The sequence below is a fragment of the Dipodomys ordii genome, unplaced genomic scaffold (assembly GCF_000151885.1).
Source record: "Dipodomys ordii isolate 6190 unplaced genomic scaffold, Dord_2.0 Scaffold36, whole genome shotgun sequence".
Taxonomy (NCBI): domain Eukaryota; kingdom Metazoa; phylum Chordata; class Mammalia; order Rodentia; family Heteromyidae; genus Dipodomys; species Dipodomys ordii.
Window position 1 is genome coordinate 14,696,358 of NW_012267252.1, and position 14,698 is coordinate 14,711,055.

At 47.2% G+C, this 14,698-nt stretch overlaps 1 protein-coding gene across 1 annotated transcript in view; it reads right to left on the minus strand.

The window, feature by feature from the left end:
* The window catches only part of Afap1l2 (actin filament associated protein 1-like 2), a 96,219-nt gene that overhangs the window by 27,872 nt on the left and 53,649 nt on the right, over positions 1–14,698 (minus strand). Inside the window, exons 2-5 of the mRNA XM_013017857.1 lie at positions 10,089–10,217; positions 2,689–2,763; positions 1,312–1,432; positions 710–732 (exon numbers count right to left, since the gene is read on the minus strand). Coding sequence (XP_012873311.1) covers positions 710–732; positions 1,312–1,432; positions 2,689–2,763; positions 10,089–10,217 — 348 coding nt within the window. The remainder of the gene's footprint in view (positions 1–709; positions 733–1,311; positions 1,433–2,688; positions 2,764–10,088; positions 10,218–14,698) is intronic.

Genomic DNA, 14,698 nt, shown 5'->3' on the forward strand with positions numbered 1-14,698 from the left:
ATCACCTAACATTTTGGATTTAGCATCCACTTATCAGGGAGACCATGTACCATTTGTCTCTTCGCTCTTGGCTTACCTCGCTCAACATGATTCCTTCTAGCTCCATCCATTTCCTTGCAAATGCCATTACTTTGTCATTTCTAATGGCTGCATAATATTCCATTGTGTATAGATACCACAATTTTTGGATCCATTCATCTGTCGTGGGGCATCTGGGTTGTTTCCATATCCTAGCTATTGTGAACAGTGCTGCAATAAACACCTAGCATAGTTTTTATAGCACAGGCTTGGAGCCTTAACCTGGTGAACAGACAGATACCAATATCACTTCTACTTAAACATCAGAGGACAAAGGGCTAGAGACCTTAAGTAACTTTCTTAGGGTCAAAGAGCTAGTAGATGACAGAGCTGAGATCTGAACCCAGGGCTGCATGATTCCCATCCACCGGTCTATCTATCTATCTATCATCCCTTCACTCTTCAGTCTATCCATCCATCATCCATCCATCCATCAATACATTCACCTGCTTACCCACACACTCATCGTATTGAGCAATTATTTGTGTGTGGCCTACTTCACAACACTAGACATGAAGTAAAAAAAACAAACAAACAACAAAACTGAGAGGCACAGTGTCCATCTTGGGGAGTTTCTATCTGGTGGAGAACACAAATAATAAAAATGCCATGTCACAGTGTCAAGTGTCACAGAAGGGTGACTGGATTGGTGGGCTAGAACAGGGATGAATGGCTCATGTAGCCAGGTCAAGGCAATTCCAAGAGCTTCTTCTAAGAGGTGATAGTCGCTGATGGGTCATGACCCAGGAAGTGAAAAATATTGCAGCACAGCTGACCACAGCACAACCTAAGAGCAGAAGGGAAGCCAGGAAAGAGCCAGTGTCAAGAAGCTGCTCCTGTATCTGGACTGGACACGCAAGTCTTGCCACCAGGTCTGGAATGAGGAAGTTTGTTTCTAACTGAATAAGAACCACTAGTGGGTTTCAGGCAGGAAGTATAGTGAGATAAGATTGACATTTGGTCATGGGGGCCTCAGCTGGTGACCAGAGCAAAACATGGCCCTTGTTGTGTGGCACTGGGGACAAAGCCCGGCATGGCATTTGATGTACAGTGATAAAGCACTTGATAAAAATCTCCCTCATAGTGTCAGGAGTCTCGTGGGTCTGAGCAAATGCCAATGGGCTTTCTGTTAACATCTTTTTTGCCCCATACCTTGCACACAGAGGATACTGGGGAAACACCAGAGGCTTGGAGGACTGACGCCTCGGACAAGGGCCTCGGTCAGGGAAGTGCATCAGAGGCCCTGGGCCCACACTTACCATCTTGGATGGCGGGAGGTCGGGGAGGCTCTTCTGAGGGGCGGACGTGTGCAGGCTGAGCTCCCCGTTGATCAATGGGCCCTGTTCCTCTGGCACTGTGGACAGGAAGAGGAGAAGCCATTGGTAGGGGGTGTCTGCGCATGGCAGGGTCTTATTACCTAGGAATGTCCGGTCACTTGGCCTGTCCTTGTCTCGTGAGTTCTATTTGAGCAGGTGTTAATTGCCCAGGTAGGCGGCCATGGGAGCTGAAGTTTTTTTTTTCTCCCAAAACAGGAAATGTGCCATGGACAGACTCCTTGGGGTTCCTGGCAGGCTTCTCACCCTTCCCTGACATATGCCCCACGTCAGAAACAGTCCAGCCAAGCAGGGGAGCTGCCTGGCGGTCACTATATTAAGCTGGTCTCGGTACAAACCCTGTTATTATGGTCCCTCCCTCCCACAGTTTACCCACAAGGCAAATGACCCTGGGTAGAGTTGTCACTGTCCTCTGGATGAGGTCTACAGTTCCAGGCTTGGTGCTGGAGGTAGTATGGGAGGGGGTGGTATGATGAAGTTAGGGGACCAGTTCTCTGAGTTAAAGGCAAGGTACTGAAGTTGCTTTACTTCGACCAGTCCAGCCAGATCCTAAACAAGATAGTTCAGGCAGGTCTGACCTCCGGCTATGGTGACCTATGTCCAGAGTCTGTTCTATTGAAGGCAAGCTTTCAGTTGGATAGAAGTAAGCACTTTAGGAACTGTGTCCCTATCTCTCTCTAAGCCATTCCATTTGAGCTACAGGCTTGGTGGTTAGGAGATGGTGCTTTGTCCTCTCTACTGTGGGGCAGTTCTGCAAACTTCCCTGCCTTCTGGGGTCCCATCAGACCCATTCCAAAGGAGACAGAGGCACTAGAGAGGAAGCCACAGATTCTTCCAATAGGAGGGAAACTGTGCTGCCTGAGCCCTTTTGAGCTTCTTCTGGGAACATGCGTGCAGTTGCTGACATGGCCATTTCTCCTCCCTCCTCCCAATCAGACTTCTATGAAAACACACAGAGCTGGAACTGTGGGATCAGCGCCACACACAGCTGCTCTCCTCCAACATCTGAATTATGACTTCCTGTTCCTGGGATGATGCTGGGAAAAGCTAAGCGATTTTAGGCACAGATTCCTTAGTCAATCAGCAAGGAGGTGGTGGCCGCTGAAACATCCGAAAATACATCAACCCAAAATACCACAACCAAAAATGTGGATGCCGCAAATAACTCCTCAGGCCTGTCTGGATGCTGGCTGGGAGGGAGCAAGGAGAGAATGGAACCAAGCCTGAGCCTACCCTTCCCAGGACTGGCTTAGCCCTCAGCCTGCCCAGCCCATACCTTTGTCCTGAGACTCTGCATTCTGCTGCCTGTTGATGGTGACTTTGTTCATGTAAATGTACTCTTCATCAGAACCTGCAGAAAGAGGACAATCAATAGATATGGGCTTTGTGTGACTTTGTGCTGGGACAGAAAGAAACACTCTCTCTATGACATTTTCATCCACGTAGGTCCCAATAAAAGCACTGGGCACTTCCAGTTGATTAAGAATCCACCCATAGGCTGGGTCTGGTGGCTCATACTTGTAATACTAGTTACTCAAGAGGCTAAGAATGGGCAGGAAAGCTAGTGAGACTTTGAACTACTAGCTAGTGAGTTCATTGAACTACCAATAAAAACTGGAAGTGGAGCTGTGATTCAAGTGGTAGAGTGCTTAGCTGTGAACTCAAAACTCAGGCCCTGAGTTCAAGCCCCAAGAATCTACCATAGAAGCTAAGCACCAGTGGCTCATCCCTGTAATCCTAGCTATTCAGGAGGCTGAGATCTAAGGATTGTGGTTCACAGCCAGCCCAGGCTGAAAAATCCATGAGACTCCAATTAGCCAGTAAAAAGCCAGAAATGGAGCTTTGGCTCAAGTGGTAGAGTGTAGCCTTGAGCAAAAAAGCTAAGGCCCAGGCCCTGAGATTAAGCTCTAGTGCATGCATGCATGTTCATGTACGCCTGACACCTCCCCCAATGCATCATAGCACCGGCAGATTTCCAAGCAAGATGAGTTGCTAACTGCTAGTTTTTAGGCTGGGGTGGGCATAAAGGGGGTGGGAAGGGCAAGGTGCAGAAGGATAGCTTCAGGAATAAAAACAGTAAAGTTGAAAGGCATCCAGACCTTAAAGATGTATCGAGTTCGTTTCACAGAGTAGATACACATCTGGGTTTCCCAGTACTTCATTTACATTGTCAAGTATCTCTGATCCTAGTCTGAATTACTTGACTGTACTAATCAGAGATGTCTAGATAAAATGGGTCTGGCAAAGAACCTGAACATTTAGCCCGGAGGCTCCTTTGGGTGGTGGGGGTGTCACTAACGGGAAGCCTAGGTGGGCATGGTATGGGCTCTGAGTCTAGAGGGGTGAGAAGGCTGGGAATGGGCTCTGGGGGGCCACTGGCCACCTGCTCTGCCCTCCAGCAGCTTAGCCATCTCTGAGATCCCTTGGCCTAAGTGCCTTCCCAGTGCCGGCCAGCAGAGGAATATGCTGGCCAGCCCCCATCACACGCTTGGTTCTCCCTCCCCAGATATCATTCTTCACTTCCCCTAGAAGATCTTTTGCAGCTCTTCACCTATATTTCCTAGAAACTTTCCAGTGGCTGGAGCGTGCTCCGGAGCCAAAGGACCTAGCTCAAAGGTCTGGCAAAGGAGGCGATTCCGCATCAGTCTGTTACATAGCCACAGACCTCCAAGACCTCCAGCCTCAAACCAGCTGGCAGGAGGAGGCCTGGTAAGCCCACAGCCATCAGCCACTGCGGGCCCCGCCAGGACCAGAGGGCAGTGTTGTCCTAGGCAAGGCTTGCAGTGGTTAATGGGAGACAATTCTGGGGAATATTCACCAACTGAGACACATGGGCTGGCTGAACAGCCAGAGTACAGTGTAGGGGACAAGTGCTTTGCAGCTCAGCCAAGCATGCCATCAGAAGCACAGTGCCGGGCAAAATGTCTCACCCTTCGAGACATTGCATGGGAAATGGTAAGGATAAAATACTGTTTCGTTTCTACCTAGCTCTGGAATTTTCAAGAGTGCTAAACTCAAATCATTAGGTAATTAGAAAAAGTAAGATAAGCTTAGAGTTAACAAAGATTTTCAGTCTTAAACAAGGTAAATAGCTCAAAGATTCCAAATAGGACAAATGATCCAATAAAGCATGGCCTGCCAACATACAGAAATAGCATGTCATTTCAAAAATAAATAAATAAGCCAGGCACAGTTGGCTCACACCTATAATCCTAGCCACTTAGGGAGGCTGAGATCTGAGGGTTGTGGTTCAAAGCCAGCCTGGGAAGGAAAGTCTATGAGATTCTTAATTCCAATTAACCACATGCACACACACACACACACACACACACACACACACACACACACACAAAGAAGTGAAGGTGTGGCTCAAGTGATAGAGCACCAGCCTTGAGCAAAAATGCTAAAGGACAGCACCTAGGCTCTGGGTTCAAGCCTCAGCACTGGCACTAAAATATAAAATAAATAAATGGATTATTGGACTGTGTAAATTGGCACAAGCATTTTTTTCAATTTCAGCAGATTGTCAATTTATTTTTAAAACAGGTGAAGATAAAAATTGGAAAGAATAGAGAGTAGAAATAATTGTCCAGTGACAGTAGTACAAAACTACCACTGCTTTGGGAAGATATTTTTTTATTGTGAAAATACTGTACAGAGGGGTTACAATTACATGGGCAAGATAATGAGGACATTTCTTATCAAGCATTGTAGCCTCCTCCTTTGGCACAAGCATTTTTAAGGCGATTGGGAGAGTAGTTTACTTTTCCTGGGTTTCTATCCTTTGTTCCAGCTTTATACTTCCAGAAATCTATCTTATGGGGAGATACCAGCATATAAATAAAAAATTCTTTGAGGATGCTCATTGCAATATTGTGTGAGATTAAAAGGAAAGAAAAGAAAAATACAATGTAAATGCCCACTGACTGGAGGCAGAGTAATTAATGGACAAGTGGCAGCGTAGCTCCACTTCTGCTGTCTGCAAAGATATCCATGAATTGGGGTTAAGTTAAATGATAAGTTGTGTTTCAGGGTCGATATATGGCAACATGTAGAAATGTGCCTCCAGACTATAAATGCAAAGAGAACATAGAGAAGAAACATGGGAGAGAAACCACAAATATATGGAAATGTTGAGATGGTCTGGTAGGGATCAGCAAAAATTTGGGAATCTATTTAGAGATTCTCAATGTGCATTTTTTGTGATCATTTCTTTTTTTATATATATATCTGATTAGTTTCACACTCTGTACAAAAAGGAAAAAGCAAGATATTGATGTTATTGATGTTATTCTTTTAACAGATTTTAGGCAGGTGCTTTTCCCAAAGATAATTAATTTGTAAATTATAGGGAAAAACCCCTCACCCTGTCTGCTATTTTAGGAAAAACACAGTGAACTTGGCCCTAGAAGGCTGCTGTTTTGTACTCTGTCTGTGGGGAGGTGCAGCTGCTTCAGGCTAGAGAACCTTCTATTTGTCACTCATTCATTTTCCCAAGTGCCTTGAAGCCAGGCACTGGTGGCTCATTTATATTCCTAGCTTCTCAGGAGATTGAGAGCTGGAGGATAGAGATTTGAAGCCACCCTAGGCAGAAATGACCAAAGGGAGTCCATTTCCAAAAAGCTGGACTAGAGGTATGGCTCAAGTAGTAGAACACTTGCTGTGAGCATGAAAGCTGAGCAAAAGGGTAAAGCCCTGAGTTCAAGCCTTGGTACCAATACACACACACACACACACACACACACAACACACACACACACACAGAATGCTTTGAGGATACAGAAGAGAACCAAAGAGACCTTGTCACTGCCTTCATGAACCCAAATCCAGTGTGAAGAGATAATCCCCTCCAGGTGGTGTGGAGAGATGAGCTGGTAGTACTGAGATAACATGTGTCATTTCTGGGGATCTGCCCCAAAGGAGCAGCAAGTAACCCTTCTCCCACAGCTGGCATGTGGTGGGAGGAGCCTGAGCTCTTGCTACAACTGGATACACAGACCATTTGAAGTGTTCCCAATCAGAAGGGCAGCTACTGGAACAGCCTGGAGCCTCTGGGCGGAGGAGACGGGGGCACGGTTCTTGCTGGCAAAGGCACCAACACCACACACAGGCAGTCAAGGCCCTGATAAGTAGCCCTCAGAAAGAGGGGGCAGGAAGTTTATGAAGGCAAGGAAAACACCAGCTTAGAAAATCCAGGTGGATGTTTCCATCTGAAAAGCACAATGTGTATTCAGATACATACACAAGCGCACATGCACACATGCACACATACACACACACACACACTGCCTCACATGTGCAAGTGACAAGGAATCTTGTGACTGGCTATTCTGAAATGATCAACCTGCCTCACCTTTAGGATAAGCCTTAAGGATAAGTTTTCCTAGTCATACAGTGAGGAAGAGGCCCAGGGGAAGACAGATGCTCCAGATTCTGTCTGTCCCCAGTACAACAGCTAACCCATTGCAATAGAGCCAGGGAATGTAGTGGTGAGGCCCACCTTCCCTGGCTCCATGACCAATGGCTGTGTGCCTCTGTCCAGCCCGGGTTCCCTTGTTGGTAAACTGGGGATAACAGGAAATCTTTCACAGATCAGAGATGAGGATGAAGTGACATAATCCCTATCACTGAACACATTAAACACTCCCTGCCAGTAAGGAGTCAGTAATGTGAGTTGCTGGTCTAAGGAGCACAAAGGGGGCCAGAGGGAAACTCACAAGCAGCAGCTGTAGTAATGGGTAGACTCATGCCTGAGAAGACATGGAGTAGGTATGGTAACAGATATCAGTGATCTGAGAAGCCCTAGATTTTGTTCTCAGCAGCCCCCCTCCTCACCCCAACAATCTGCAGACCCCAGAAGTGGGAAAGCTCTGACTTGATCAAGGCAGATGGAGAGCAGCACAAAGGCCATCCTACAGGGAGCCACGTGGCATGCAAAGGCCGAGGGCCTGTCAGGAGCCACTGCCAATGCGCTCACTCCAGAAGCCGTGGGTCAGGCTGATCACAAAGAGGTGTTTTCCAGTTCCTAACAGAGGCCGTCTTTATAAGCCAACATTCTCAAGTCGGAGCACATCTTCAAAGGTCTGGGGAGTGTGCTTTGTAAAGGATCCACTGATGAATCCCTCGGAGGGGTGAGTCATTCCTCCCCTAACTCTGGGGCTTTGTGCTGTGGATTTCCCCTCTGCTGTTCCCACCAGCGTTTGTTTGATGTGCAGGCCTGGAAGACGCAGCTACAAAGCCAGGAGGAGCCTGGGAACTGCCAAGGTAGCAAAGGTGGGGTGGGGGGGGGGACTGCAGGAAAACACCCCTGATGACATGGTGGGGAGCCAGGATTGTTCCTCTAAGGAGACAGTTTCCGCTTTGCAGTGCCTGACATTCAGAGAAGAGAAATGCACCCCCTTCTCACCCCCCCCGCCGAGGCTGGGGCCCTGAATTGCAGCCTGGCAGACTCAGGTTAGATGCAGGAAGCATTTCCTGACTGCGCTGGCTGGAGCAGGTGGAGACTTTGCTTCCCTGGCATGGCTGTAGGTTGCTCCTGCTGAGAGGCAGATGGATTCAGTAGGCTCTGATGGTCCCTTAACTGTCCCCAAACAGCATTTCCTGTTCCCAAATACCTGACAGAAAAATCAACTCAACAACTGTGTTGACTTTACAAGGTTTTCTTTTTTAAAAAAAAAAGGGGGGGATCTAGATTTAATATAAATGAAATCATGTGTCGACGAGATCTATACAAGTATGTTCACCGCAGAGCCTTATTGCTCAAATAGGTAAACAGTCCAAATATCCATCAACAAGTGAACAGACAAACAGACAGTGGGATATTTACAGAATGGATTACCACTCAGTAGTGAAAGGAGCAAACCACATGGGAAGGTCGCCTACTCGAAGGAAGCCAGACACAAAGCTTTTCCCATATGACCCCTTCATGTCTATGAAGCTCCAGGACAGGTAGCCATTGTACAGAAGGAGAAATCAGAGCAACAGTGACCTTTGTGTAGAGGTGGGGGTAGGAAGAAAGTTACTAGGGATGGAGCAAGACAGAGCTTCCTAGATGACTAGATTAGAATAGTCCACACCTTGTTTCTTTAATTAATTTTATTAATTTTACTTTATTTTTGCCAGTCCTGGGGCTTGAGCCCTGGGCCTGGGTGATGTGCCTGAGCTTTTGTGCTCAAGGCTAGCATTCTACCACTTGAGCCACAGCTCCACTTCCAGCATTTTGTGGTTAATTGGAGATAAGAGTTTCCCAGTTTCCTACCCCAGCTGGCTTCAAACCATGATCCTTGGATCTCAGTCTCTTGAGAATCTAGGATTACAGTCATGAGCCATCAGTGACCAGCTATGCCTTGTTTTAGATGGTGAGTTGCACAGTACATACAATAACAACTATGCTCTTCATTATAAATAAAGTTCATCATGATAAAGAAGATGGACATGGGCACCAGGGGCTCACACCTGTAATCCCAGCTACTCAGGATGCAGAGATCTGAATATTGAGTGAGGGTCAAAGCCAATATAGAGAGACAAATCCAAGAGACTCCTATTAACAAGCAAAGAGTTAGAAGTAGAGGTATGGCTCAACTGGTAGAGCACTAGCCTTGAGAGAAAAAGCCAAGCAAAGGCCCTGAGCTTAAGCCCCAATACCAACACACACACACACACACACACACACACACACACACACACGATGAAAACATTACAAGATCAAGGTTCTGTGATTTATAGCTTTGAAACTACATTTTCCTCTTTTTCCCTTGAGCTGCATAATCCTTAGAATGTTATCTAAATTTTTCAGAGCCTCAATTTCCTCCCTCTGTAACCACAGCACCAAACTTATAGGAATGCCTGAAAGACCGAACGAGCTCATATGTGTGCATGTAAGATGTCTAAATTTTAGGTGCTCTTGTAATCGTTGACTATTCCTTCTCTGCTTTCAACGGAGAAAGAAAAGTACTTTGAAAACATTTTCTTTACAATCTCACCCACAGGCTACTGTGTTGAGTGATCAGATTTCTGGGATTCTGACTCAAGCCAAGTTACCTCTGTGCCATTTTTATGGGTTGAACTGGGTCACTCCTCCCCAATCACGTGGTCCAAAAGACTTCCAAAGATGACTCTGTTTGGACATGGGGTCTTTGTGTGTGAACTCAAGGCCTGTTACTTGATAGCCAGATACTCTACCACTGAGCCATGCCTCCAGTCCTTTTTTGTACTGATTATTTTTAGATAGGGTCTTGTTTCCTGCCCAGGTACATCTGGACTCTGACAAGCATGCACCTTCTGTTCATGGAGACTCCATCTGGAACCATAACCTTCCCATTTTCAACCTTACAGTAGCTGGGATTACAGGTGTGAGACCCCAGGGCCCAGCTATGGTCAGTAGAATGGGCCTACTCCAGTATGCATGATATTTTAATAATAAGAGGAGATCAGACCCAGACAAACATAAGAATGGAAATCACATGAGGACTCCAGGAGAAGACAGCCATCAGCAAGCCAAGGAGAGGGGTCCCAAAAGGAGTCAGTCCTGTCAGTATCTTGATCCCAGATTTCTAACTTCAAGAAGTATGAGAAAATAACCATCTTTTGTTAAAGCTACCCATGTGTGCATTTGCCATCACACGGCCATCTTTCCATTTCTGTGGGACCCCTCTGAATGGCAGGGCCCACACTTACTGCTGCTCTTGATGTAGAGGTGGAGGAGTTCAGCCAGGCCGCTCTTCCTCACCACGGCTGCACTGCTGAGGTTCTCCTGGTCCAGGATCCTGAGGAAGTCTTCCAGCTCGGTCAGCAGCTGCTCTAAGGCTAGAGAGCAAAAAACAAGAGCAAGTTTCAATATCTGCCTTGCTCTAGAACCTGCTGCATCCCCACTGTGGCCTCTGTAGTCCCGGATATGAGGCTGGTGACACATAGAATGGCGGGACCAGAAGGTGGGATTCTGAGTTCCATGACCACAGGAGAAGGAAAACAGGTCTTTGATCCCAACAACCTGAGTGGGAGCTGCAGGTCGATCATCTGGTAGAGGAGTGATAGAGACCAAGATGGCCCCATATCCCAAAAGTATTCTCTCTACCACCAACATATACCCTTGAAGGTGTATTATGGAAAAATAGAAATCAACCTCCAGAGGGCTTTGCCAGGTAACCTCAAAGCTGTGGTTATAATCAAGGTCATTCTCATCTTGATTCTCTCCAGGTAACTTTGAAATTGCAACTTAACCTTCTCAGATCAGTTAAATAAATGCATCTAGTTCCATCCAATTCAGAAACCCTATGACCTAAGCTAGATCGTGGCTTGACTAGATGGCTCTCTAAAACACAGATCTACTTATAGATCCCCACGAACTGCCCATGGCACCCCAAATCAATCACCCATCCACCTTTGCCACCACACTCACAGCCCAGCCTTTGTACCCCATCTCTTTTCCTCCAATAGTCACACTACAATGGGTTCCCCACACATACACTAGCCAATCCCACCCATCCCACAGGTCTTGGATCAAGTAGCATTCCTCCTACATCATCTTCTCCTAGCCTCTGGAACTGTGAGGGCACCAAACAGAATCCCGTGTTACCAGCCCCTCTGAAAGGCTGAATGGTACCCCAGAAATCTACATCTTATTCCCCTCTCTTCCGGTGCATATGCTACTTTACATGACAACAGGGACTTCACAGTTTGGTGGATGTAAGATATCCCTGGATTATGTGATGATAATTCAGTCCAAACTAATGCCAAGAGTCCTGATAAGATTCACACAGAGAACATGGGAGGACAGATGCAGGAATCAGAGGGAAGATGTTACACTATTGGCTCTGAGGCTAAAAAAAAGCTAGAGGGGCAAGAGAATGGATCATCTCCTGGGGCCTCCAGAAGGAACCCAGCCCTACAGGTGCTTGAATTCTAAGTAAATAAACTTGTGTTGCTTGGTAATTTGTGATGACGATAATAAGAAACTGACACACTCTCACAGCTTTGTACCTGTCTGTGTTACTATTTTACTGTAAGCTCCAAGGACATGCTTCTGTGTCTAACTAACATTTCCAGGGTCCAGCACAATGTCCAATAAATGTTGAATTAATGAATGAAAGCAAAAGCAAATCCATCTACTTGCAGAATACACAGAGTCACTTTATGGCTAGTATACAAGAATATAAAACTCCTGGCCTAGGTCAAGTGAAGGGAAAGGCTGCTGATATCCAGGTAGGTGGTAGATGCCACCTCACTACAACACTAGGACGGATGCACTTTTTAAATGAATCTCTCACTGAAGCCAGGGCCTTGCACAGACTAGGCAAGCGCCATAGTACTGAACTATAGTCCAATCCTCCCTTTCCTAGTTTTCATAATATGGTAACAACACTGTGCCCAATTGGTCTATAAAACTAGCCTGCAAAGTTTACCGGAAGGACTGCTATTGTAAAACTCAGAACCTAGCGTCGTATCCAACATCGGGGCTCCTGCTTTGTTCATAGACATTATTTCTCCAGACTTTGTTACAGCCCAGGCTCCTTGCCCACACAGGCCATGCTTTAACAGTGTCACTGGGAGCCAGTCAATGGCTGGAAAAACCAAAATATCACCGGAAGTCTCTGCTTCTTTGTCCACCACCTGCCCGTGCCCCTGCCACTTTTGTCTCTGGCATCCTGGTCAGACCCACAACCACACAGAGCTGGTCTATAAATAACCAGCGGGAGAGAGGCAGGGGACAATGGTCACACCTGAGAACAGGGTAGAGACAAAGCTGTTCCAGGTGGTCAAATATTTGTCCAAAAGAATGGGATACAAGAACTTTCTGGACAGACAGAAAGGCATGATGGGTGATCAGTCACTGCTGGCATTAGGGGAGGGTACCTCTAGCATCCTGGCAGCCTTATTGGGGAAGAGCCCTGGGCATCTGGGCTAGTGGTGCTTCTTTTCTGGAGCCTCACTCAGTCCCAGGCCCTGCTATCACTAGACTGGCTCACTAAAGGCGAAGAACCATACTGCCAACAATACCCTGCCATCCTCCAAGGTGCTGCTGCTGCTGTGGGGGCTGGCCAAGAGAACAGAGAACTCCTGTAATCCTAGCTACTCAGGAGGCTGAGATCTGAGGACCCATGTAGCTCAAAGCCAGCCTGGGCAAGAAAGTCTACGTGACTCTTATTTTCAATTAACTACCAAAAGAGTCTGAAGTAGTACCACAGCTCAAGTGACAGAGAGTGAATCTTCAGTGAAAATACTAGGGACAGTACCCATGCCCTGAAGTCAAGCCCATTACTGGCACAAAATTAAAAAACAAAAGGAAGAAGAGAACAGAAGACAGAGAGACAATGGCAAAATGTTAACTCTTGCCTGAAATCCAGCCAGTGGGGAGCACAGCCCAGCCCGTCACCCTTAGCTCTGGCAGGCTGTGAGCACCTCTTTACTATTATGGCAATAAGCTTACTCAGGGTCCACTGAGGACTGCTCCCAGAGCAGGATTGAAAAAGAAAGAATAAAAATGAGATTTGAGTCTAAGGTTGGGTCCTGTTTTCTTTCTCCCAGCTATTCATGAGCTTCCTGTCAACTGCTGGAACGCAACTGGCTTCAGCAATGAATTCAAAGAAGCGAAACCAGGGAAAACAAAGCACAAATGGGAGGGAGGGGACTCCAGCCGTGCCCTCTGCTCTGGGGGCCAGGGAGGGTGAGAGGGACTGCAAGGGAGCTGGGCTCTCTGCCCCATTTTCCTTGACCTTCTGATCCTCTCAAGGCTGTGTCTCTGCCACCACTGCTGCAGTAACCAAAGAGCAAAAGCACGAACACTGGAAATGCCTCTGCTCTTCCACATCCTTAGCTTTTCCCAAAAGCTGCTGGATTCCTGGAAAACAGCCCTTGTTGTGAGCCAATAGCTAAGCCAAAGGGTAGACAGTCTGTGCCTGGCTCACAATCGGAGACAAAGATCACCCAAGTGGGTCTTCAACTCTTCCAGGGAGCCTCTATCTATGGAGGGGACACCTGGTGAACACACCAAGTAAGAACAAGATTAATTTGGGAATGTCTCCATCCACAGACCAGGAATGCACTAAAGAGGGAAATGTGGATTATCGTGGGCATGGGGAGAGGGTAGTAGACTTTATAAGATGGTCACTGAGGAATGCATAGGAGTTCACCCAAGAGAGGCAGAACAAGAGTGGCTGTGTGTCAGGCACACACAGATCATGGGCAGAGGGGAAGGTGGGGATGAGCTCTGAGGCTAGAACTGTAGACTGGGGTGGGGTGCTTAGGAGTTAGTACAAATCCTGCAGGGCCTGGGATGTGCTGGGAGGGCCATACAAAGTAGTCCTCTAAGCAGGCCGGAGCCAGTGGGGAGGGGGGGTGGGAGGGGAGGCCAGTTAGATGATGGTATTGGCACAGGGGGGATGATAACACTGTAGACTAATCAGGACAGCTAGGTGCCATGCCATGAGCTGTGCCCCAGCACCTCCAGTTCTCATGGCTGCTCTGCAAGGACAAAGCTGTAGGGACGAGCTATTGGGCCCCAATTATAACCTAATCAGTTATATTCCCAGTGAGTAGTGGCACTGGGGTTCAAACTCAAGTATGTCCAAGTCCAAAGGACTTGCTGTCTGTCACCCATTGGCCATAGTCAGTCCCAGAGAATTCGAGAGTTTCATCTGACTCATGGCTTCTGCTTTCTGGTCCACCATACTCTACTGGGCAGGAGTAGGAAATACACAAAGAGAAGGGGCGGGGGGGGTGACCTGTGACAGGTGGAACCAATGGATGTGTGATCATCCAGTGAGATGTGAAAACTATAAAAGAAGATGCCCGGATGACTAAGAAGTACTGAGGGACGCCAGTCATTTAGGACTTGAGGTACCACAGCAGCCATGGTGGCTATTTATTGGGGAACTGGTAGGCTGGTCAGATGGGGGAAGGAGAAGAGTGCATAGGGTACTCTCTGCTGAGGACAGTGTTAATACTTTCCTTTTCTTCTAGAACAGTTGTTTTAAGTAAGCAGAAGAAATACAGGCCTGGGGACCAGGATGGATCAAATGCAGGACTGAGGCTCAGCATGAAACTTAGGACCAGAGGGCATCATTCGCCTTCCTTCGAGAGCCCCATCGATCTTGACTGTGCACACACAGGTGTCTCTGGGAAACTACTGATGACCACAAGCCGTCCACTTTCTTGCTAGCTCTGCCTTTCTAGAGCTCTTTCCGTCAAAGCCAATTGTTCTAGGTCATCTCAGCCCAAGTCAGGTTTACGTTACCTGAGCCCTTTCTGGGTAAGGGTCAGGCTCTGTAGGTTTGATCATCTGACAAAGT